This window comes from Lynx rufus, unplaced genomic scaffold, assembly GCF_022079265.1.
Source record: "Lynx rufus isolate CCGP_SWC_20201006 ecotype Redwood Valley unplaced genomic scaffold, mLynRuf1.p SCAF_8, whole genome shotgun sequence".
NCBI lineage: Eukaryota > Metazoa > Chordata > Mammalia > Carnivora > Felidae > Lynx > Lynx rufus.
Genome location: NW_025814896.1, coordinates 4,115,951 through 4,136,731, shown reverse-complemented (window position 1 = coordinate 4,136,731; position 20,781 = coordinate 4,115,951). Strand labels below are relative to the sequence as shown.

General features: G+C 49.9%; 1 protein-coding gene across 6 annotated transcripts in view; it reads left to right on the top strand.

The window, feature by feature from the left end:
- Nucleotides 1-20,781, top strand: part of ZNF831 (zinc finger protein 831) — a 92,600-nt gene that overhangs the window by 38,771 nt on the left and 33,048 nt on the right. For all 6 annotated transcript variants that reach the window (XR_006960326.1, XR_006960327.1, XM_047069503.1 and 3 more), the window contains exon 4: nt 10,021-10,172. Coding sequence is in view for 4 of the 6 variants with exons in the window: in XM_047069503.1 (XP_046925459.1) it covers nt 10,021-10,172 (152 nt within the window). In the remaining 2 variants the exon portion in view is untranslated. The remainder of the gene's footprint in view (nt 1-10,020; nt 10,173-20,781) is intronic.

Genomic DNA, 20,781 nt, shown 5'->3' with positions numbered 1-20,781 from the left:
ATTTTTTAAGCTCTATTAAGATATATTGAATTTCAATGTTATGCATATTTAAAGTGTAAAATTTAATAAGTTTTGATGTGTGTATACACCTGTGAAACCCAACAACACAATCAGAATAATGAATGTATCAAAAATCCCTCAAATTTCCATGCGTCTTCCCTCCGGCCACCCTCCCCTCCCCAGACAGCCCCTGATGTGCTTTCTGGAACCATGGAGTAGTTCCCTTCTTCTAAAATTTTATAGGAACAGAATCACACAATATATGCTCTTTTTTGTGTGTGTGGGGGTGGGGTGGGGGGGCTGACTTTTTTTTCACTCAGCACGATGATTTTGAGGTTCATCCACGTCATGTGTATCAATTCGTTCCTTCTTATCCCTACGTACTAAGCCATCCAGTGGATATGTCACAGTTGATACATTTCCTTGTCGGTAGACATTCATGGTTTGTTTCAGTTTGAGGCTGTGACACATAAAAACTATAAATACCCATACGCAAGTCTTTGTGGATATATACTTCACTTTTTAAAATTTTGAGCTGGTTATTTTTGTTGTTGTTCAAGTATAACTAACACCGTGTTATATTAGTTTCAGGTATACAATCTACTGGATCCCCACTTTATACGTTACTCGGTGCTCATCAGGGTGAGAGTGCTCTTTATCCCCTGCACCTGTTTCACCATCACTCCCCCCACCCCACCCCCCCCCCCCCGAAATGAACAAAGAAGAAAAAAGTCAAAGGAACAGACTCTTACCTGTATGAATGTACACTTTACAGTCCCTTGAGTGATAGCGAAGAGTGGACTGTCTAGCTCATACGGGAGATGTGTGATTCATGGTAAACTGCCAAAACATTTTCCGAAGCGGCCGCATTATTTCACGCTCTCAGTAGCCACGTGAAACTTCCCGTGTTTCCACGACCTTGCCGACCCTTCGTGTGGCCCTGTTTTTCACTTCAGTCGTTTTACCAGATGCGTGGCGGCGTCTCGCAAGCTGGAATTTGCACTTCCCTCCTGACTAAGACATCGAGCATCTTTTCACGGGCTTGTCTTCCATGTTTCTTCTTCGGTGAAGTATCTGTCCGAGTCCTTTGGCCATCATAAAAATGGGTTGTTTTCTTATTGTTGAGTTTTGAGAATTCTTTACATATTCTGGTTGTAAGTCCTGCATCAGATATGTGACTTGTAAATATTTTCTTCCAGTCTGTGCCTTGTTTTTTTTTTTTTTTTAATTTTTTTGACATGTATTTATTATTGAGAGACAGAGCACGAGCATGGGAGGGGCAGAGAGAGGAGGAGACACTGAATCGGGAAGCAGGCTCCAGGCTCTGAGCTGTCAGCACAGAGCCCGATGTGGGGCTCGAACTCACAAACTGTGAGATCATGACCTGAGCTGAGGTCGGACACTTAAAACCGACTGAGCCACCCAGGCGCACCCCCCCCCTTTTTTTTTTTTAACTCTCTGAACAGTGTCTCTCGAAGAGCATATATTTTTAATTTTGATGAAGTCCACCTACCATTCTTTCTGGATTATGCTTTTGGTGTCATCGCTACAAAAATCTTTGCCTGATCCATGACCACAGAGGTTTTTCTCCTACGTTTTCTTCTAATGTTTTCTACTTTCAGGTTTAACACTCAAGCCTGCCGCCCATTTTCACCTAATTCTTCTGTGTCATGTGACAGACAGGGGAAATCTCTTATCTTTGCACGTGGACGTGTAATTGTTTCAGTACTGTGTGTTCGTCTGTCTGTTTTGAGGCAGCACCACACTGTCAGGACTACACCGCCTGACTTGAAGACTCACTGTGAAGCTAAGATATCCAAGGCAGAATGGGGACAAATAGATCAATGGAACGGGTTAGAGAGTATAGAAATAGGCCCCATGTATTTGGTCAGTTGATTTTCAGCAAAGGTTCAAAGGCAATTCAGGGAGGAAAGTACAGTCTTTTCAGCAGATGGTGCTGAACCTGGTAAATTTCTTCGCCAGTAAGCTGAGCAGTTACAAAGTTCGCCTCATTTGTTTCTCTGCTCTCAGGGGATGCTGCCTTCATTACTTGACTCATGTCTCGAAAACCATTGTTTTATTCATTTGCCTGTTTGGTTTTTTTTTTGTTTGTTTGTTTGTTTTTGGGGGGAGGATAAATCTCGCTGCTGTTAAATCATCTTGGTCAGAACAAAAAGCCCCTGGACTATTGCAACAGCCTGTTAATTGTCCCCCTGTCCCCCAACTTTTACTGATCTGTCGAGTGTTAAATTTAATTGTTAGTGTATATTATGCTTTATTTCCAAGAAGTTCCACTTAATTATTTTTCAGACCTGCTTGATCGTTTTTTATAGTCTCTTGCTCTCTAGTCTTTTCTTTACTGAGCTATGATTGGCATACGTAAAAGCTTGACATATTTAATGTATACATCTTGATGAGTTTGAAGATAAGTGTGCACCCTGAAACCATGCCCACATATGATGTCTTTAACTTATCTGTAATTTCTAGAAGTTTCTTTCCTTTTTTGGGGGGGTAAGAACATTGACATACGATCTACCTTCTTAAAATTTTAAGTACGTAATCCAGCATTGTTGACTATGTGCCCTGTGGCATACAGTAGTTCCCTAGGATTCATTCATCTTTCACACAGTGAAACTGTGTACCCTCTGATCAGCACCTCCTTGATTCCCCCTTCCTCCAATCCCTGGCAGCCACCACTCTCCTTTCTGTTTTGATCAGTTTGACTGTGTTAGATTTCTGAGATACTTGGGGTCATGTACTATTTATTCTTCTGTATCTGGCTTACGTTACTTTGCATAGCATCTTTCAAGTTCATCCGTGTTGCAGCAAATGGTAAGACTTCCTTGTTTCTTTAAGGCTGAGGAATATTCCATTGTGTATACCACACCTTCTTTATCCATTCATCCATTGATGGACATTTGGCGTGGTTCCATATCTTGGCTGTTGTAAACAGTACTGCGGTGAACAGGCGTGTGCAGTTGCCTCTCTGAGGTCCTCATTTCAGTTTGTTTGGGTATATACCCAAGAGTGTGATTGCTGGGTCATGGGGTAGTTCTAGTTTTAATTTTCTGAGGAACCTCTGTACCGCTTTCCATGGTGGATGTACTAATTCCCGCCAACATAGTACAAGGATTCCTTTTTCTCCACATCCTTGTCAATACTTACTATCTTTTATTTTTATTATTTTTTTTGATAATAGACATCTTAGCAGGTGTGAGGTGATCTTTCATTGTGGTTTTGAGCTGCATTTCCCTGATGATCAGTGATATTGAGCACCTTTTCGTATGTCTTCTGACATTTCTAGATTTTCTATGGAGAAAGGTCTACTCATATTTTACCCATTAAAAAAAAGTTTTTTTAATGTTTATTTTTGAGAGAGAGAAACACACAGAGTGCAAGTGGGGGAGGGGCAGAAAGAGAGGGAGACCCAACATCCAAAAGCAGGTTCCAGGTTCTGAGCTGTCAGCATACAGCACGACACAGGGCTTGAACTCATGAGCTGTGAGATCATGACCTGAGCTTAACTGACAGAGTCACCCAGGCTGTGGTTGACATACGTAACAGGCTGTTTACCTGTTTTTTTTAAGTCAGGCTTTTTTTTTTTTTTTTTTTTTGCCATTGAGTTGCAGAAGTTCCTTGTATATTTTGGGTATTAACCTCTTCTCAAATATATGGTTTGCAAATATTTTCTCCCATTCTGTAGGTTGCCTTTTCATTTTGTTGATGGTTTTCTTTGCTGTGCAGAAGCTTTTTAGTTTGATGTGGTCCCAGCTGGTGATTTTTGTTTTTGTTGCCTTTGATATCACATCCAAGAAATTATTGCCAAGGCCAGTATCAGGATTTCCCCCTTTGTTTTTCTTTTAAGAGTGTTACAGTTGCAGTTTAAGTCTTTAAACCATTTTGATTGGATTTTTGTGTATGATGTAAAGTAAGGGTCCAATTTCACTGTTTTGCATGTGGACGTCCAGTTTTCCTGGCCCCATTTTGTGAAGAGACTCATTTTCCCATTGTATGTTCTTGCCGCTTTTGTTGAAAATCAGCTTACAGTAGACGTGTGGGTTTATTTCTGGGCTCTTTATCGCATTCTGTTATGTTCCATTAGTTGATATATCCATTTTTATGCCAGTGCCATAATATTTTTATGACTGTAGCTTTGTAATATATTTTAAAATCAGTAAGTGTGATGCTGCCTGCTTTTTTGTTCTTGCTCAAGATTGCTCCGGTTATTTGGAGTCTCTTATGGTTCCATATGAATTTTAGGGTTTTTAAAAAAATTCTATAATCTTTGCTCTTATTTTCAACCTTTTCTAAAAACACACTTAATTTTTTACATCTGATAATGCCAGCGTAGAAAGTTGTGGCACGTCTGACTCTGTTTTAGGTATTAGTTCTCACTTGCAGGAACTTATTTCCTTATTTTTTTTTGGATTTTTGATGGTGAGCTGAGATTTCTGGAACTTTGGGACTTGGGTTGGAGGTAGGTTTCTCCAGTAATGCCCTCCCCCCCCACTAGGTGCCTGAAGGCATGTACTGGGCACTACTTTAAGTAAAATTCTTAGTTTTAAGCTTTTTTGTGTCATGTGTATTGTGAATTCAGATTGCAAACCCATGAGAAGACCGTCTTATTGTTATAAAATTAACGGAAGAGACTTTTGCCCCCTTCACTTAGTCACTTAGTGATAAGAGTGGAGTTTTTCAGTGTCCCCCGGGAAGGGTGGTGGGGATAGGGTGTTTATTTCTAATTCACCCTTGTATCAAGGGTACGGCCCTCTGAGGTCTCAGTTTTTGCAGGAGTACAGACGTTGGGTGCCTCTAGGGTCCCCAGGGTAGGTTCTGGGTTTGGGTTTGAATCCTGCTCCCTCTACCGCCCCCCTTCCACAGACCATAAAAACACAAGATCGAGGGGCACCTGGGTGGCTCAGTCGGTTAAGCCTCCGACTTCAGCCAGGTCACGATCTCGCGGTCCGGGAGTTTGAGCCCCGCGTCGGGCTCTGGGCTGATGGCTCGGAGCCTGGAGCCTGTTTCCAATTCTGTGTCTCCCTCTCTCTCTGCCCCTCCCCCGTTCATGCTCTGTCTCTCTCTGTCCCAAAAATAAATAAATGTTAAAAAAAAAATAAAAAACAACAAACAAACACAAGATCAAGCTCACCTGGTTTGTTTGGCAAATGCTCTCAAGATGAAAACTCTCTTTTTAGGTTTCAGTTTTCACTTGGGTTTTGAACTTTAAATATAAAGTTTTGAACATTTTTATACTTCAATCTGCATTTTTACTTGTTTTCAGTGTAAAGGTGAGTGTGGTAGTAGTCAGCCAGAGTAAGTCGCCAACTGCACTGTTGCAAGTGGACTTCTTTTCATCATCGAGAACGTGAATATGTTGATACTAGTCAGGTGGAACGGCCTTGTCCTTTATGAGCATTGCTTTTTGGTCTTGTCTAAGAGGTCTTTCCTTACGCTCACTCTCCCGGTGTCACAAACACAGAAAGATATTCCCCTGTGTTCTCTCTGTATACGTATCAATGTAAGGAAGGATTTATTTTTACTTTTGTCCACATAGAGAACTACGGACCATCGGTCAAACTCGACTTTTGACCTGTTTTTGTATGCCCTCGAGAGCTAGACGTGGTTTTTACATTTTTAAAAGGTTACATATGTAAAGAATACATGGTAGAGATGGTACGTGGTCGGCAAAATCTAAAATACTTACTATCTGGACCTTGATACAAAAAGCTTGCAGACCTCCGGATTGATTCCCCCCCTCCCTTTTTTTTTCTCACCTATTTGCTGTATTTTCACTTCCCACTCCTACCTGCAGTTTATTTCTGGGTCCTCCATTAGATGTCATTTGTCTCTTCGTTTGTTCCCTACTTCAAATACCACACTGTAATGGAAGAGGTTGTTTTCATTAAGGAAAGTCCATGAGCTAAAGGAGAGAGATTAGAAAATGCAGGATCTGTTTTCAGAGTGGAAATGGAAAAATGTAGCAAGTTCGTACTTGGATGCCTAATTGCCCTGACATTAACCAGAGGCATAGAGATCCAGAGTGCCCACAGACCGCGCCCCCGCCGTGCCCAAAGCGAGTGCTGGACCATGGAATTGGATTTTATTGATTAATTTGTAACCGTGGCCAGTGCCGTATGAAGCACGAAACGCTTGTTCTGTGAAGCTTCTGCCGAACGGAACAATGAGCTGTCAAGTCCCGAGTGGGTCGGCGTGAGCGAGGAAGGCATTGGGGGTCATCTGGGGGAGGCGTGCGCTGCAGACCCCAAGGTACATGTGAGTCATCGAAGGTGCGGGGCGGAGAGAAAACCGGGCGCCGAGAATGACATTTTTCCTTGTAAAGTGGGCGTTTATTTGTCCGAGGCGGGGGCCTGCTCACTTCAGTCCCGACCGAGTTTCCTTGGTCAACGAGGTAGGGCTCTCAGGAGTGATGGCACGGTCTCTGAGGTGAGGTGGAGACACAAACGAGGTGTGGTGGCTGCCACCACACCTGGCTGAGACCCTCTGTCACAGTCACCAAGGCCCCGGAAGCTTTGACCACAGTGTTCTGCTTAGCGGGACACTGAGGTCTGCTTGCCTCCACTTCCGGTCGCTTTGCTTCGTTCCCTGTGGGATGAAACGAAAGGGATGATATGACAGCACATGTTCCCCCCACCCCCCGGGATGAACGTGTAAGACCCTCTCCTCGGATCCGCCTTCCGCCCCTCAGACTTGGCCGATCAAAGGGGCAGTGAGTGTGTGTGGGGTGGGGAGGGTGTGGTTGGAGGAGGCAGGGTGGCCGGTGGCTTTCAGCTGGCCTCAAAAACCTCACCCTGCCTCCTTTGGAGAGCTTCTCACTGAACTCTAGTTAAAACTGGTGTCCCCTGAGCTCTTGACCTTGGCCAACCAGACACCGGTGTCCCCACTGGAGCGGATGCGGGGCAAGAAGGCTTTTTTTTTCTGAGCAGTTTTCCATGAGGCCTATAAACAAAAACGTTGTGCCGATCTCGTGTGTCAGTAATGGTGGCTCTTGAAGGCAGACCTCTGGAGAGACCAAGAGGGCAGAGGGTACACTGAATATAGGAATTCAATTTAAAATCTGGACCTTAAGTGGCAGCTTATTAAAAACCCTGTAAACCACTGGGGCGCCTGGGTGGCACAGTCGGTTAAGCGTCCGGCTTCAGCCAGGTCACGATCTCGCGGTCCGTGAGTTCGAGCCCCGCGTCGGGCTCTGGGATGATGCCTCAGAGCCTGGAGCCTGTTTCCGATTCTGTGTCTCCCTCTCTCTCTGCCCCTCCCCCGTTCATGCTCTGTCTCTCTCTGTCCCAAAAATAAATAAACGTTGAAAAAAAAAAAATTAAAAAAAAAAAAAAACCCTGTAAACCACTCTACAGGTCAGCTAACAGCAAATTAGACGTAAATACAGAAACCTAGATAGGATGTAAAAAGGTAGCCTTGAGTAAAACCACAGCGAGAAAAAGCATGGCTTTGTGGGACAATGTCACGCGCAAAAGTGACACCACGTATTTATAAGGATCCTCGCGTATCCAAGGATGTTTGTCAGACGTATCTGAGTGAGCGTCTCTGGGGGGAAAATAGGCAAATGGGGGTTAGAGGAGACGGGAAACATGCGAATCATGTGTCTGGGGTCGGGCTCCCTAGAAGCAGAGCCCGAGATGGGCATTCCTGGACAGGTGATTTGCGGAGGGAGGGCTCTCAGGAGTGAGAGAAGCAGACCGGGGCAAGGGAAGGACTAAGCGGGGTGTGGCATTGAGTGTCCAGTCCTGCCTGATCCCACGGGGAGCTCTGGAGTGTGGAATGCCCTAGAGAGTGGCCACCACGGGACACAGGGGCCGAGCTATCACCCCCTGCAGCTGCCAGTGGCCAGGGGCCCTTCCTGGGGTGTGTGCAAGCTCTCCCAGGTTTCTCTAGGCAAGATGGCTCCCGTCAGCCGAGGGCAGTCCTCTCGAGAAGGGGGTAGATGGGAGTCACCAGCAGCCAACACCCCAGCATCTGGAGCGGTGGGGGGGAGGCGGTCGAGACGGGCATTCGTGGCATCTGCTAAACTGCAGGAGGCCTGGGTGATGGTGACAGGCTTGCCCCCCCCCCCCCGCCACACCCAGTGTGTCCGTGCCCAGAGGACGGCGCTCCACGAGGGGCTGCACGCAGAACGTTCTGAGAGAGCCCAGGGGCGGGAGAAGCAGACCCGTGACCGTGACCAAATCAAATACTGCTCCAAAGGCAGTCCCCCATGAGGGCCAAAGGGGGCCCAGATTCCACCTTAATGAGAGCTGGGTTCAGGGGCTGGGACTCTTCAGTCTGCCAGTTATTTTCATTGACTGCAGTCCCTCACTAGGCCGTTTTCCAAAAGCAAAACCTCTCTGCACTTCAAACTGTGCCTTTCTTAACGGCTGCAGGCTTGTGGCAGTCACCCACTGGCTCGGGGTAAAGGTGACCCACAGCACACAGAGAAGAATTCTCCCCGCATCGCCCCACCCTCCTCCCTCCCTTTGTCTCTACACTTTGAAATCACTCTCTGTCTGGGCCCAGCAGGAGCCCTGACTGGTTCTGGGGCTTGTGATTAGCTCCCCACCCTGGCTCAGATAGCTCTTTCAGGAACCCGTGGTCTTGACAAGCGGGGGCGACTGCTTCAGAGAACAAGGCAGGGCCCCCTGGGGGATGACAGCTCCTGTCCAAGGCCAGGGAGGTAGCCGAGCCTCTCCCAAACGCGTAGACTGCAGAAAGATGAACAAAAAGTCACTTTCTCATTGTTGGTGCCATGAAAATCAGCTCCTAAGAGAATACAGCATTCTGCAGATCTTACTTAAAATTCTGTGAGCGGTGCTGATGATGAGGGGATTGCAGCCGGAAGCTGGCAGCGGCTCAGACAGATGAGAAAGGAAGATGGCCAAGCAGGTCGCCTCACCTTCGCCCCAGACTGAAGAGTGTCTGGGAGTAGGGTTCTTGTGAACTGGGGCTTGTAAAAGAGAGGCTGTCCTTGTTACTTAAGTGGGCAGGGAGAGGCCGTGCGAAGGTCTTTTCGAAGAGCTGACCGCTGATGGCGGCCTGGGCGAAACGGTGCGGGCCACCGGATCAAGGGTCTGGCCCCACTTGGCTACGCGGTCTTGCGTGTCATAGGGCGACACGGCAGCTGCTCTGTGTCTTGGTTCTTTCGCCTGCAAAATGGTGGCACGGGACCAGCTCGCTGGTCTGCTTTTGGTTGCATATCATAATAAATGCACGATTGTTTACCTAGGAATTACATGTTCGTTTTACTCCACTAATGTATTATGTATATTAAAAAGGGCGTACAGCTGTAGATCCAAGAAAGTCTGGATACAAATAAGTGTAAGGCCTAGTATTTTCTTTCTCAACCCTTGTCGTGTCCTCCCACTGGGATGTGAATACTGTTTCTGGGGATGAGACCACTGGAAGGGCTTCTCCGCACGGCAAGTCTACGATGCCCGTGTTTCCAAAGTAGACCCTCTGAGCCCACGGTGTCCAAGGCAGTAGCCGTTCGCCACACGTCGTGATTTAAATTCAGTAAAATGAAATAAAATGTAAACGTGAGTTCCTCAGAAACACTAACTACATTTCAAATGCTCAGTAGCCGCCCGTGGTGCGTGGCCACTCTATGGTCAGTGCAGATTCTAGAACGTTTCCGTCATTGCGGGGAATTGTATTGAGAAGCTTGCCTGTTAAGCAGTCAAGCCCATGTGATTCGGTGTTTAATTACACAGCCGCTAACCTTCGCTGAGCGTTTGCTCTTTGCGAAGTCGCATGGAAGGCATTTCGTAAGCACTATCTCATTTAGTCCCTACAACAATCTAGCCCCGTGTCATAGCGGGGGAGACGGTGCGAGGAAGGACGAGGAGTTTCCGAGCTGACAGGCTGCTCAGAGGTGGAGGCCTTGTGTTCTCCCGGGCGCCCCACGGGGACTTGGGGTTCATTGTCTGAGCGTCGCCTTTATCAGTGTCTGTGCGTGGGCTCCCGGGCACACGTTCTCAAGACCGTTCACCACACGTGTGCTTCTCTGTCCCACAGGCGCAGAGGGGGTTTCTTACAGAGCCGCGTTCAGCTGAGAGGAGGCGGCCTGCACAGGCCACCCAGGGTGCTGAGGAAAGACCGCCACCTCCCCCCACTCGAGGGGCTGGGCCCACGCAGGACCCCCAGGAAGCCTTCTTCAGAAACGGCAGGTAATGTTCTCCTTGGAGGTGAGTCCCAACTGGGCACAGCAAGGGCCCAGGCCCCTCGTCAGATGCTGGGGATGCAGGGTGGGCAACAGCCAGCCAGCTGTGCCCTCGAGAGCCCTGAAGGTGTGAGGACTCAAGTGTGACAACTGGGGGATAGTCACCGTGACCCCAAAGTAGCGGGGAGAACATTGAGATATTGAGAAGTGGACACACATCCTTCAGTGCTGGCCAGGTGTGCCAGGCCCTGCGCTGTGTGCAGATTCTCCCGGGACCTCGAAAACGTGAGTCAGAACTCTTGGGGACCCCGTCTTTGAGACGGAAGTCCACTCGATTCTCTGCGGTGGGTCCACGGGGGGCTTGCGCGTCCGTGTGAACTAGAAAGACACGCACGAGAGCTGCTCACACTCAAGCCGTCAGAGGCGCCTCGTCATGCCCAGAAACAAACCAAGGATGAACTAATGGGCGGTGCTTCCTGGAAAAAGGACTATTTTAAGCCGTAATCACTGGGCAATCAGGGCAAATCACTCAGCTTCTCTGGACCTCCGTTCCCCCTCCTCTCTCCCCCTCCCCAGCAATAACGCACCCGGCCTTAGTCTTGTTTGCAAGGTGTCGACTGGGAAAAATGAAGGTCGTCTGTGGAAAGGTTGCAGGGTCCCATCTGGCCAGCAGTGACTGAATTACCATCCTTTTGTGGCTGGTTATTGTCTCTTTGGCTCAAGGGCTGACCCTGGGCTGTGTCTGATGGCTGAGGTTTTGGTCCCTGGGGAGAGTTGGCTGGGGCACCTCCCCCTCCACCTTTGTGTAGCACCAGTGCCCCCTGCAGGCGGGTGGCTCTTTTGTGCTCCCCTCCTCTCCCCCCCCCCCCCATCCCCCAGGCCCCAAAGCCCTCTCCCGTAGGCCAGGACAAGGGTTCCTTGTGGCTTGTTTCTTGGTGAGAATTTATTTATTTTTTTCTTGGTGAGAATTTAAATCGAGGTAAGTATTTGTTCTACCGGTTGGCCAGGAAATACATTGTCTTTGCTATGGAACATCGAGGGTTAAAATCACGTGGGAGAGGCTGGGAGGGGGCGGGGGCAGGGCGGTAGGCGGAACGCCTCAGGTTGCCCAGCTTTACCCTTTCTTCCAGTGGATGTCCACATCCCCAACTCCATTACTTTCCTCCTCCATCAATGCAGCCTGGGGAACTGCCCGGAGGGATTTGGTTGTGTGGTACCCCCCCCCCCGCAGAACCCACCAGAACCCCCCGGAACTCTGCCAGTTATCCCAAACTGCAGAACGTTCCCACCAGCTGTCTCCCAGCACCTTAAAGACGGCGAAACCGGGCTGCTGCGGGAGACTCACATCTGGGGCCACGTTTACGCTGCTGAGCAGCGAGCGCACTCTGCCCTGAAGAGGACAGCGGTCCCTGCTGTGGTGACGGGTGACGACACACACACTAGCCGTTCGCCCTTCGCTCAGATCACACTGGGGTCTGTGCCCGCACAGCTAGGCCGTCGACGAAGGCTTTACCTACCCAGTGGCTCCACACGAGGATCCACTGGGCACCGTGCCGCCCCCACGGTGGCTGATAAATGCCACTTGTCATTATCTGCCAGGCACGACAAGCCTACCTCCGTAAAAACCGGCGTGGGCTGAGCGCCCAGTGAGCGTGGGGCATGCGGTGATAGGTGTTTTCGTTGTCTGCCCAGGACAAGGTCAGCGTTGGGGGAGTTTTCTTGAGAGACGAGGGGTTTCGTCCGGAAACGCAGATGTGGGGAGAATAGAACAGAAGCTTTCTGGACTGGCGGGTGGTGAGGACGGGCTCGGGGGCAGGAACGCAGACTCCGGAGAGGGCAGACAGCCCAGATGGGCCAGTGCACGCCGGGTCCCGGTGGGAGGCGGGAGACGGTCACTGGGGCGGTGCCTCACTTGGGCACCACCTGAAAAAATCGCCACAAACTTGGTGGTTTAAAACAACAAAGATTACTTTTCTCACGGTTGTGGAGGCCGGTTGCCTCACACTCTCTCCAAAGGCTGTAGGGGAGGAGCCTTCCTGCCTCTTCCAGCTTCTGGTGGGTGGCTCAGGCGTCCCCTGGCTGTGTCTGTCCAGCCTCTGCTTCTGTCGACACCTGGGCTTCTCCCCTGTGTTTCTGTGGATCAGGTTCCCCACCCCCCCCCCCCGCCGCTTCCCCCTATAAGTATACTTATACTTATAAGTGTCTTCCCCCTATAAGTATACCTGTTGTGGGGTTTAGGGCCGCTCCCAAATCCAGGATGATCTCACTCAAGAGTCTCAATTTAATTATACCCACAAAGACTCTGTCCGAGTCAGGTCACAGTCACGTGTTTGGCAGTTAGGACTCGGACGTACCATTTTGGGGGCCATCGTTGAACCGCTTGGCTTCTACGATTCTCCCCCCGTCTGTGAACCAATGGAAGCAACCTTAAAATGTGTTTCTAGGTGAAAAAAAAGGAGTGGCACGTGTGGACATTCGGTGTCGAGGGACGCACATCAAGTGTGCTCTTATTGTGTGCGAAGAATTGAGGCAGGAACGTTCTTTTGTAAACCGAACTGGCGCATAGTCGTTAAGAGGGAGTCGTGCGGCCCACCAGCGGCTGGGCCTGTTCCCCACTTGGGGGAACAGTCGTCCAAGCGGCTCCAAGTGGCTTCAATACCAGGACGGGTGTGTCGGGCCAGGGGACCCATCGGCTCCTCTTTAGGGAGAAGCCCAGGGGCAGGCTGGGGAGGGCGCGGGCAGGCCCGCTGCGTAGGGCCACGGGGACTGTGCCAGCAGCTGCCCGGTTTGCCCAGCCTTGCACTCTGTGGGGCTGTCAGACCAAAGCAGGGAGCCCCGGCTCCCCTCTCCCTCCCTGTCACAGTCCACCAGCGGAAATGGGCGCCTCCTCCTAATTTGCACACGTACCCGGCGTGCTCATGGTGACCCTGGGGGCCCCAGTGTGAGCAGGGACACCAGTTGGGAAGCGTCTGACCTTTCATTGTCCCTTTTACTCCTCCTTCCCTTTAAAAGCTTCTCTCATCCTTGGGGGGAAGGGTCTGTTCCTATCCATATGGGCTCCCGGAGGGGATCTCGAGACTCTCTCCATGTTGGGAGAAATCCCACTTCTGTATACTTCTTATCTCGGTGTGAGCTTTTCATACCAAAGCTTCAGAACAAACTGGGGCACCATGAATGATGGGTAAACACACATGCGCGCACACACACACACACACACACACACACACACACACACCCCGTCAGAAACAAAGTCTAAATGGGGAGCTAAGAAATGAGGGGCCATTCATACTTAAGATCTACCCCCCTGCCGGGTGGTGACAAATGCTTTCGTGTTTATTATTTGAGAAGTGGGTTGAGCCAGAGGCCTGGGTCACTGGTGCCCGTTTTCAGAGGGCTCCCTCCCCTGCAATTAGGAAGAACGTGGTGGATGTCTGCAGGTGGTGAGCCTGCGGGATGTGGGCTGAGCGTTTGCCCAGGGAGTATTAATCACCCCCTGTCCCTGACTGAAGTGTCAGAGTGTGAACAGGGATGGCTGGTGGGGTAAAGCAGCAAGCGTGGGCTGGACAGGTCGTGCTGGACAACGTTGAGTTGGAGGGTGGCGAGTGCACTAAAATAAATACCTCCTGGAAATCAAAGGGGCTTGGGAATTTTTTTGCCGCCACTTGCTCATATCGGCATTTCACAGAGGAGTGACAGGCTCTCTGAGTGTTGGGTGTTTGAAGAAAAGTACCGTGACTTCATAGGAGCCTGACGATGGGCCTAGGTCGTCCACCATGGACAAATAGCTTTCTCCCATCCTTTGACCTGGCAGGCCCCACATGGAGAGATCAGGGCTGGCTTCTAAGTGAGGGAGCTGACCTCGCCATGTCTGTGCATGTGTGTGTGTGTGTGTGTGTGTGTGTGTGTGTGTGTGTGCACCAGTGTGCTCGTGAATGCATGCAGCTGTGTACGTGGTTTTGGTTTTTGTTTTTGTTTTTGCAGGGTCCAGGGGGAAGGAGGAGCTGTTTTCCGTGGCGGAACAGCGATAATCATCTAGTTTGGGTGACCTGAGGGGCTGTAACTTGGGGGGACTTGATGAAACCCAACAAAGAAATTGGAAAGGGTCTTTGGGGCGGCGGGGGCGGAATTTCCCAATTAAAAGGTAGGGGAAATCTTTGGTCCTGATCCTTGTAGGGCAACTAGAATCCGTGAAACCTCTTAAATTAAGTAGGCAAGAATACTTGTGTCCAGGGGCTGAAATAAGATGCTGTAACTGACTCTTCGTCGTCTTCATTTTTGGCGAATCTTCCTGTCAACAACTTATGAAGAGGAGAGGAAGAGAATGTTTTTGAAAAATATTTTTTTAAAGGGTGCTTAATTTCCCTCCTCTGTAAACTATTCTGATAGCTTGGTACTAATCACTGGAATTAACAGATGGCTTGGCAGTGAAGTCATCTGCAAGCAGAAGGCCAGAGGAGTTATGAAGGATAAAGACCTAATTTCTAAATTTTTGGAGTGATTGGAGTCTTTGAGACCCTCCTGAGAACGGAGTCTTTTTTTGAAACCTGAATTCAGTGGTCTGTCCCATCCAGGTTTCCAGCAAGGGGACGGGGGAGGCTGGAAGTTTCTTTTTAAATACCAAGTGGCAACAGGTTACCAGACAGCCCGGCTAACCGTGACTGTCAGTGGGCAGGAGTTTCACGCTTTCCTCAGAGAACTTCTTCAGTCACATTTACTTCAGGATCAAGGTGGAGCTGTGATGTTAGGTGGGGTTAATCTTAGAAAGTCAGGGCTCCTCATGGAAAGGATTTGCATGAATATCCCAAGGAGAGTGCACATCTACTTGAGGAAAGACCTTGTAATCCAAATTTTCTCTTTGGGACACCTCAGTTCAGAGGTTGCCTGGGGAGACGACCATTATCACAGGATGAAACCTTTCTCCAATAAATTGCTTATAAACTTAGACCCCTTGTCAACACCACTTTCTCTCTGTCCCTCTCTCCTCACCGTTAGCTCTCACCCCTGCCCTTCAGAAGAATTTTCACAATATAATGTAAATGGGTTGCCAAGTGAAACCACACATCACGCTCAGGACGCAGCCCTTCATGACGCCAATGGAAGTGACCACTGGGTTGGTTGAAACTCGTTGACAGAATCTGACTAGATGACAAATGAGCAAGAGGAAACCGAGGAGGTAGCTCCAGCAGAGTGAGGTGCATACCAGGGAGTGAAGAGAAGGCCTTGGGAAAACGGAGGAAGCCCTATAACACTTAGGGGGTGGGGAGTCCCTCTTGATCTTCCTGTGAGAGGAAACGTAAACTCAAGACTAGCCCATCGGTCTGCTCTACAGTTTCGTGTAAAAATGTACTCTGACCCCATTAGCACTTGATTAACCTTAGTTGATTTTAGCAGTTAGCTCCCAGTTGGCTGTTACAACCCCTCACCTTGAAGGTTTATTTTTATCTTTGTAGGTTCATCAGCTTATCTTCATAGCTTTTGGTTGCAAGAGAAATTCTCAAAGTCCTTAATTCCCCACTATTTGCTATGAAGTTTTTGTCCCTTTGGTGAACGAATTCATCTTAGGTGATCTTTCCCCAGTGGCAGTGACTGGAATTAATCGGGGCCTTGTTTCCCAGGCTGATGGGTCATCTCGGCCTTTGCCTCAGTGCCTCACGTAGCGTTGGGTTCTTAGTAGGTGTTTGTTGAACGAACCACCGAACCAGCAGAAGGAGGTCTCCTTGAGGCTCAGCCCCGTTGAAAGCTTGATCCAAATCAGCCCCCAAAACTTCTTGGAGAACGAAGGAAGGCACAGGCAATGTGCAGATTTCATGTCTGATTGTGTTTTGGAGAGGCGTCAACAACAGAAGAGTCCAGAGGGTGTCTGGTTTGGATGGCAGTGAGCTAAGCGCAACAAAAGAAACTTGTTATTTTCTTCATAAAAGAAACCTTTTCATCTAAAAAAACAACTTCCAGCTTCTCCTACCCTTGCTGGACTCAGTTTTGTGGCACCACTGCCTTCAACCTTAAGGATTATCTGTCTGTCTGACGCCACGTCATTTGTACAAGATGAAAGCTCTGGAGAGGAAGGGATGGTGACTTGGAACCTGAAGATGTTCACTTTGATGTCTTTTAACCTCTCTGACACCACAGATAGGACCAAGTCTTAACCGGGGAGATTTGCTTCCAAAGCCAGCACTTGGGTCAAAACAGTCTGTGGTCAGAATTATCTTTGAAAACTTTGTAGATGAATTACAAGAATGTGTTGTTGTCTAGAACTCAGAGCAGAAGTTCTCACGCACGAGGCGTTTGAGCACCACCGAGGTCCAGGAAGGCGAGAAGAGAGGCAGGCTGTCTGCGCGGGCTGTCCCTGCTTTGCCACACAGCGTTCGCCGTTTGGTTTTAGCATTAAGCCTCTAAGACCGCTATGACATCTTCATGGGTCGGTTTGTCGTGGTGGGGATTAAGATCCTGGCGTTGTGCCTTCTGGGCGGTGTGGGGAGCAGTGTTTCACAATCCTGAGCGTAGGTGAAATGTGTGACGGGGCCCTGCTGTGGGGGCGGAGGGTGGTGTCCCTCGTCTGGTGCCAGCTCGGGACTTGGGGGGGGGCAGTTACTCCGTGCCACCGTGAACCCGCTGGTGTAGGACAGCAAAAGACCATCTCTTCTCCTGTAGGGGGAAGTTCGCCACCGACCCCTGTCGCAAGAACGGCTTCTCCACTCTTCGCCTCCCGCGTTGGGGTCTCACTTAAGAAGAGAAGCTTTGCAGGTGCGTGCACATGCTCGCACTCGAAGGCTGTTTTTCCATCAGAAAAAGCAGGTGAAAAACCCACATGTCCCTACAGAATGGATGACACCACCTGAGTGAAAGCAGCTCCCGATTCTCTTTTGTTGTGGTTACACAATTCCTGATACGTTCCTCCTGATGAGGTCACTGCCCTGAAATGAATACTTTTCTTTTCAGAATTGGCGAAGCGGGGCAGGGGGTGGGGGGTTGCAGTGGAGACGAACACAACATCATTGAATTCTGTTTGCATCTCAAGTGGGACTTTCGAGTCTCTGGGAGCTTAAAACCCATGAGCCTGCCACCCTATTACTGTTCTAATATCACACTTCCTGCCCCTGGGTTGCAGAAACGAATCTCATAATTAGGTTCGCCCTGTTTCTGTGTTTATATGCACACCCCTTTCTCTCTAGCCGCCGACATATCAGCTTTTGTTATTATTATTTATTGTTGGACTCCTTTGTGTTCAGAGGGCCTGCTCCATTAACTGAGACCCGTTCTGTTTCCTCCAAAGCTGGGGTACATCAGAGCATCCCTTGCTATCGAGTGCTCTTGTAGATTTCCTGAGAAATGCGCTTTGTGGGCTGGAATCGGAGAACGCTGATGTGGTTGTGGGTAATTCTTTGGGTTTTGCCGGGCGTGTTGGCAGTGGTGCTGCTCCTGCCGGAGCACAGGCTAAAATTGGGACACCGAAGAGGAGCTGAGCGTGGCCCTGTGCCCGGATGACACATCCCAAGTCACATCGATGGAGGGAGATGTTTTATTGAGCTCTAAGAACTACATGGTGTTTACGGTTTTGCAGTTTCCTGCAGCCAGCATGCCTATGGCCGTAAACACGGTGAAGTTCGGGGCCGCGTTTCACAGCGAGACTTCAGAAACCGTCCCGGTAACAAAACCCAGAAGGCACGTTCAGCGTCAGAGGCCCGGCCACTTTTAATCCCTCCAGCAAACTAGTGATAAGGGGCTCCTTCTGCAGAAGGCCGCCCGGATGGTGAAGCTGGTGGTCAACCGTGTCTCCTAAAGTCTCAGAACTCATGTGCCACCTTCAGAAACGTCACGTCTGTACATCTCCCCTGTGAACGTTTGCTCTTGTGCTTGAAACTCAGAAGAAACACAAATACGTTTCTTTTGAAGAGAAACCGTTGGGAAGCCAACATCATATGCCGTTGAGGGAGCACTGCAGAATGAAAACACTAATGTTTCATGGTAAATAGAGCCTGGCTCCAGCCTGCTGTGGGCAGAAGGCCACGAGCCCTGGGAAGAGCCCCTCTGCTGGAAAGAGACCGTGACGTCTTGAGGGGCATTAGAAATACATTAGCACCCGGTTGAGACTTTCTTCCTTCCTTGGTCAGAGAGATTATAAGGGCACCGCTCTCTCACTGTGTGATTCAGTTTTACTTGTCTCCAAGCTGTGAGTCGCCCCTCCCTGGGACTTTGTGGGCTGCAATGCCCTTTTCTTGACAGAGGGAAGCCCCCCCCCCCCAACATCCACTCGTGTCATCCTAGTCTAGTGTTTCTTTAACTTTTACAAGGCCTTGACTTGTATAGACTCAAACTCTGCATTCGACAGAGTTGGCTGCAGAGACCATGGGATGACCCACCTACACAGACCTTCCTTGAAGCCTCTACCTTCTCCTCCTCGTTGGGGGGTAGGGGACAGGGGTTGCCAGAGGCCCCCTGGGCAGCCTCACACTCCATTTCTGAGACTCCCAGATAGCGACGCGGAAGCTGCTATGGCACGCGACCTGCCGAGGAAAGGGGTGGTGAGAAAGACCCTGAGCCCAGGTGCAGCGAGAGGCCGGGCACTCTTCGGGGCTTTGCAGACATTGGGGAAGGGGCTTGATCTTGCTTCCGAGGGAGATGGGGAGCTGCTGAAGGATTTGGGTGCGGGGAGGAGGGCAGTGGGGAGACCGTCCCCTGGGGGTGCTAAAAAGATCGCTCCAGGCACGGAGCGGAGCAAGGATTGTGGCAGATGGAGTGGACACCGGGACACAACAGACTGGAAGGCCCTGGAGACGGGCTGGGCACGTTTGTGTTTGAAAAGAGCTGGGGAAAATGGATGTTCCACCTAGAGGTACGAAATAGTGAACTATTCGTTTTTGGTTATGCGTGTGATGCTTCCTTTAACACATAAAAAGTGTGGCGGAAAAGGCTGGTGTTCGCCGTGGCCACCACCCCCGTTGCCAGTTCCGCCGCAGATGAAACGGCTGTTCCGAGGGAATCTGCCAGACCGTTAGGCGTGCGTGTGCCCGTGTGCGTGGTTGACATAATGGCCACATGCGTATCTCGTTGTGCAACTTGCTTATTTTACTCGGCCACATTCCATAGCTTTCCACACTGTTAATAAATCCAGAGAGACCTATCTCAACCTTGCAGATGGGGATAGAGCCTCTCTGGGTGGGAGCACTCGGAGTTACGGAGCCGCTCTAATCAGGGGGAGTCTGGCACGGTCAGCATTTCACTGTTGCGTCACTCCCCTGGGACGTGCTGTCCGTAGTTCTCGGCCCGAGTAGAGCGTTTCTCTAGGGAGAGCTGAGAAGAGGAATCCCTGGGCCTCTGGGGGCCACGTTGCACATTTTTGATCTTTCCAGGTTGCTTCCCAGTTTACATTCCCACCTGTAGCATTTCAGAGTTTGTCTTCTTTTCTTGACCTTCTCCAACTTTTAAAAAAGTGCCTCGGATGCAGAAAAGATGCTACCTCCAGTGCCCGTGGACAGCATGGCCTTCCCACCCCACCCGGCAGCCCACTGGGGGATGGGGGGTGGGGGGGGGCCTTACCCAGACAGACCACACGGAAGGCTGGCCTTATCCAATGGGGAAAAACATGGAGGGATGAGAAGACTTTGTTTTTGTTTTAAATCACAGAGAAGTGAGTTTCTCTTGACTCAACTTTAAGTCCACCGGGTACAATTTGATGTTCTCTCCAAATATTAATAGATTTGTTCCTCAGTCAAGGCATGACGTCTCAGTCTGCTCCAAGAGAGCTCTGTCACTGCAAAGGACACAGAGCCACGCAGGACTTCCTCTGTGCCTCGCCAATTCGTTAGACCCAGTTAGCAATCTGCAGAAGAGATTAATTGATTTGCAGGCTGCTGGGCCCTAAGCGTTACTCAGCTGCCTCCCAGAAAGCTCAGGCCGCCGGGGAGCTCAAGAGAGCAAACAGTAATATGTGAGGCTTTGGTGAGAGGCCGAGCAGCGTCTTTGCGCTGCATTATAAACAGGAGCCCGAGAGACGGATTTCTCGGCCCTTTCTGGCTTGGTGTGGGATTTGGGCCACAGACCAGACTCCCAGGATAAAATGAGAAGGCTCACAGAGCTGCACCTGCCAATATAATGACAGTGTTCCTCTTTGCAAGCTTCTGTTCTCCCCGGACAGCACCATGGCTGTCTTATTCTGAAATGTGGCCACCGGAGCTCCATGCTCTCTCCACATTCAGTTGTAGGAAGGACTCTGCATGTAGGGAAAAGGGACCCAGTTGAAACTGGCCTGGACAAAAACATCATCTCACATAAGACAATGGCCGCAGGCTCGGCTGGGTCCATAGGTACCGCTGTTGCCATCAGGACGCGGTTTCTCCATCACTTGGCCCCTCTTTTCTCTGGGTCATCAGCTTCGGCTCCTCCGGGGTCTGCCCGGCCTGTCCACGCTCTCTGCCTCACTCCCGGCCCGAGTCCCCAGACCGAATCTTGCTGGCCTGGTTGGGGCCCTGTGTCTCCTGAACCGATCACTGGGGATTCGGGTGTGGATCATTCACCTGTCCTTGTGCAGAGGGATAGGCATGGCCTCCTTTGCCAGGGCAGCTAAGGGTGAAGGGGAGCTGGTTCCTCCAGAGAAGAGAGGGCAAGGCAGGTAAACC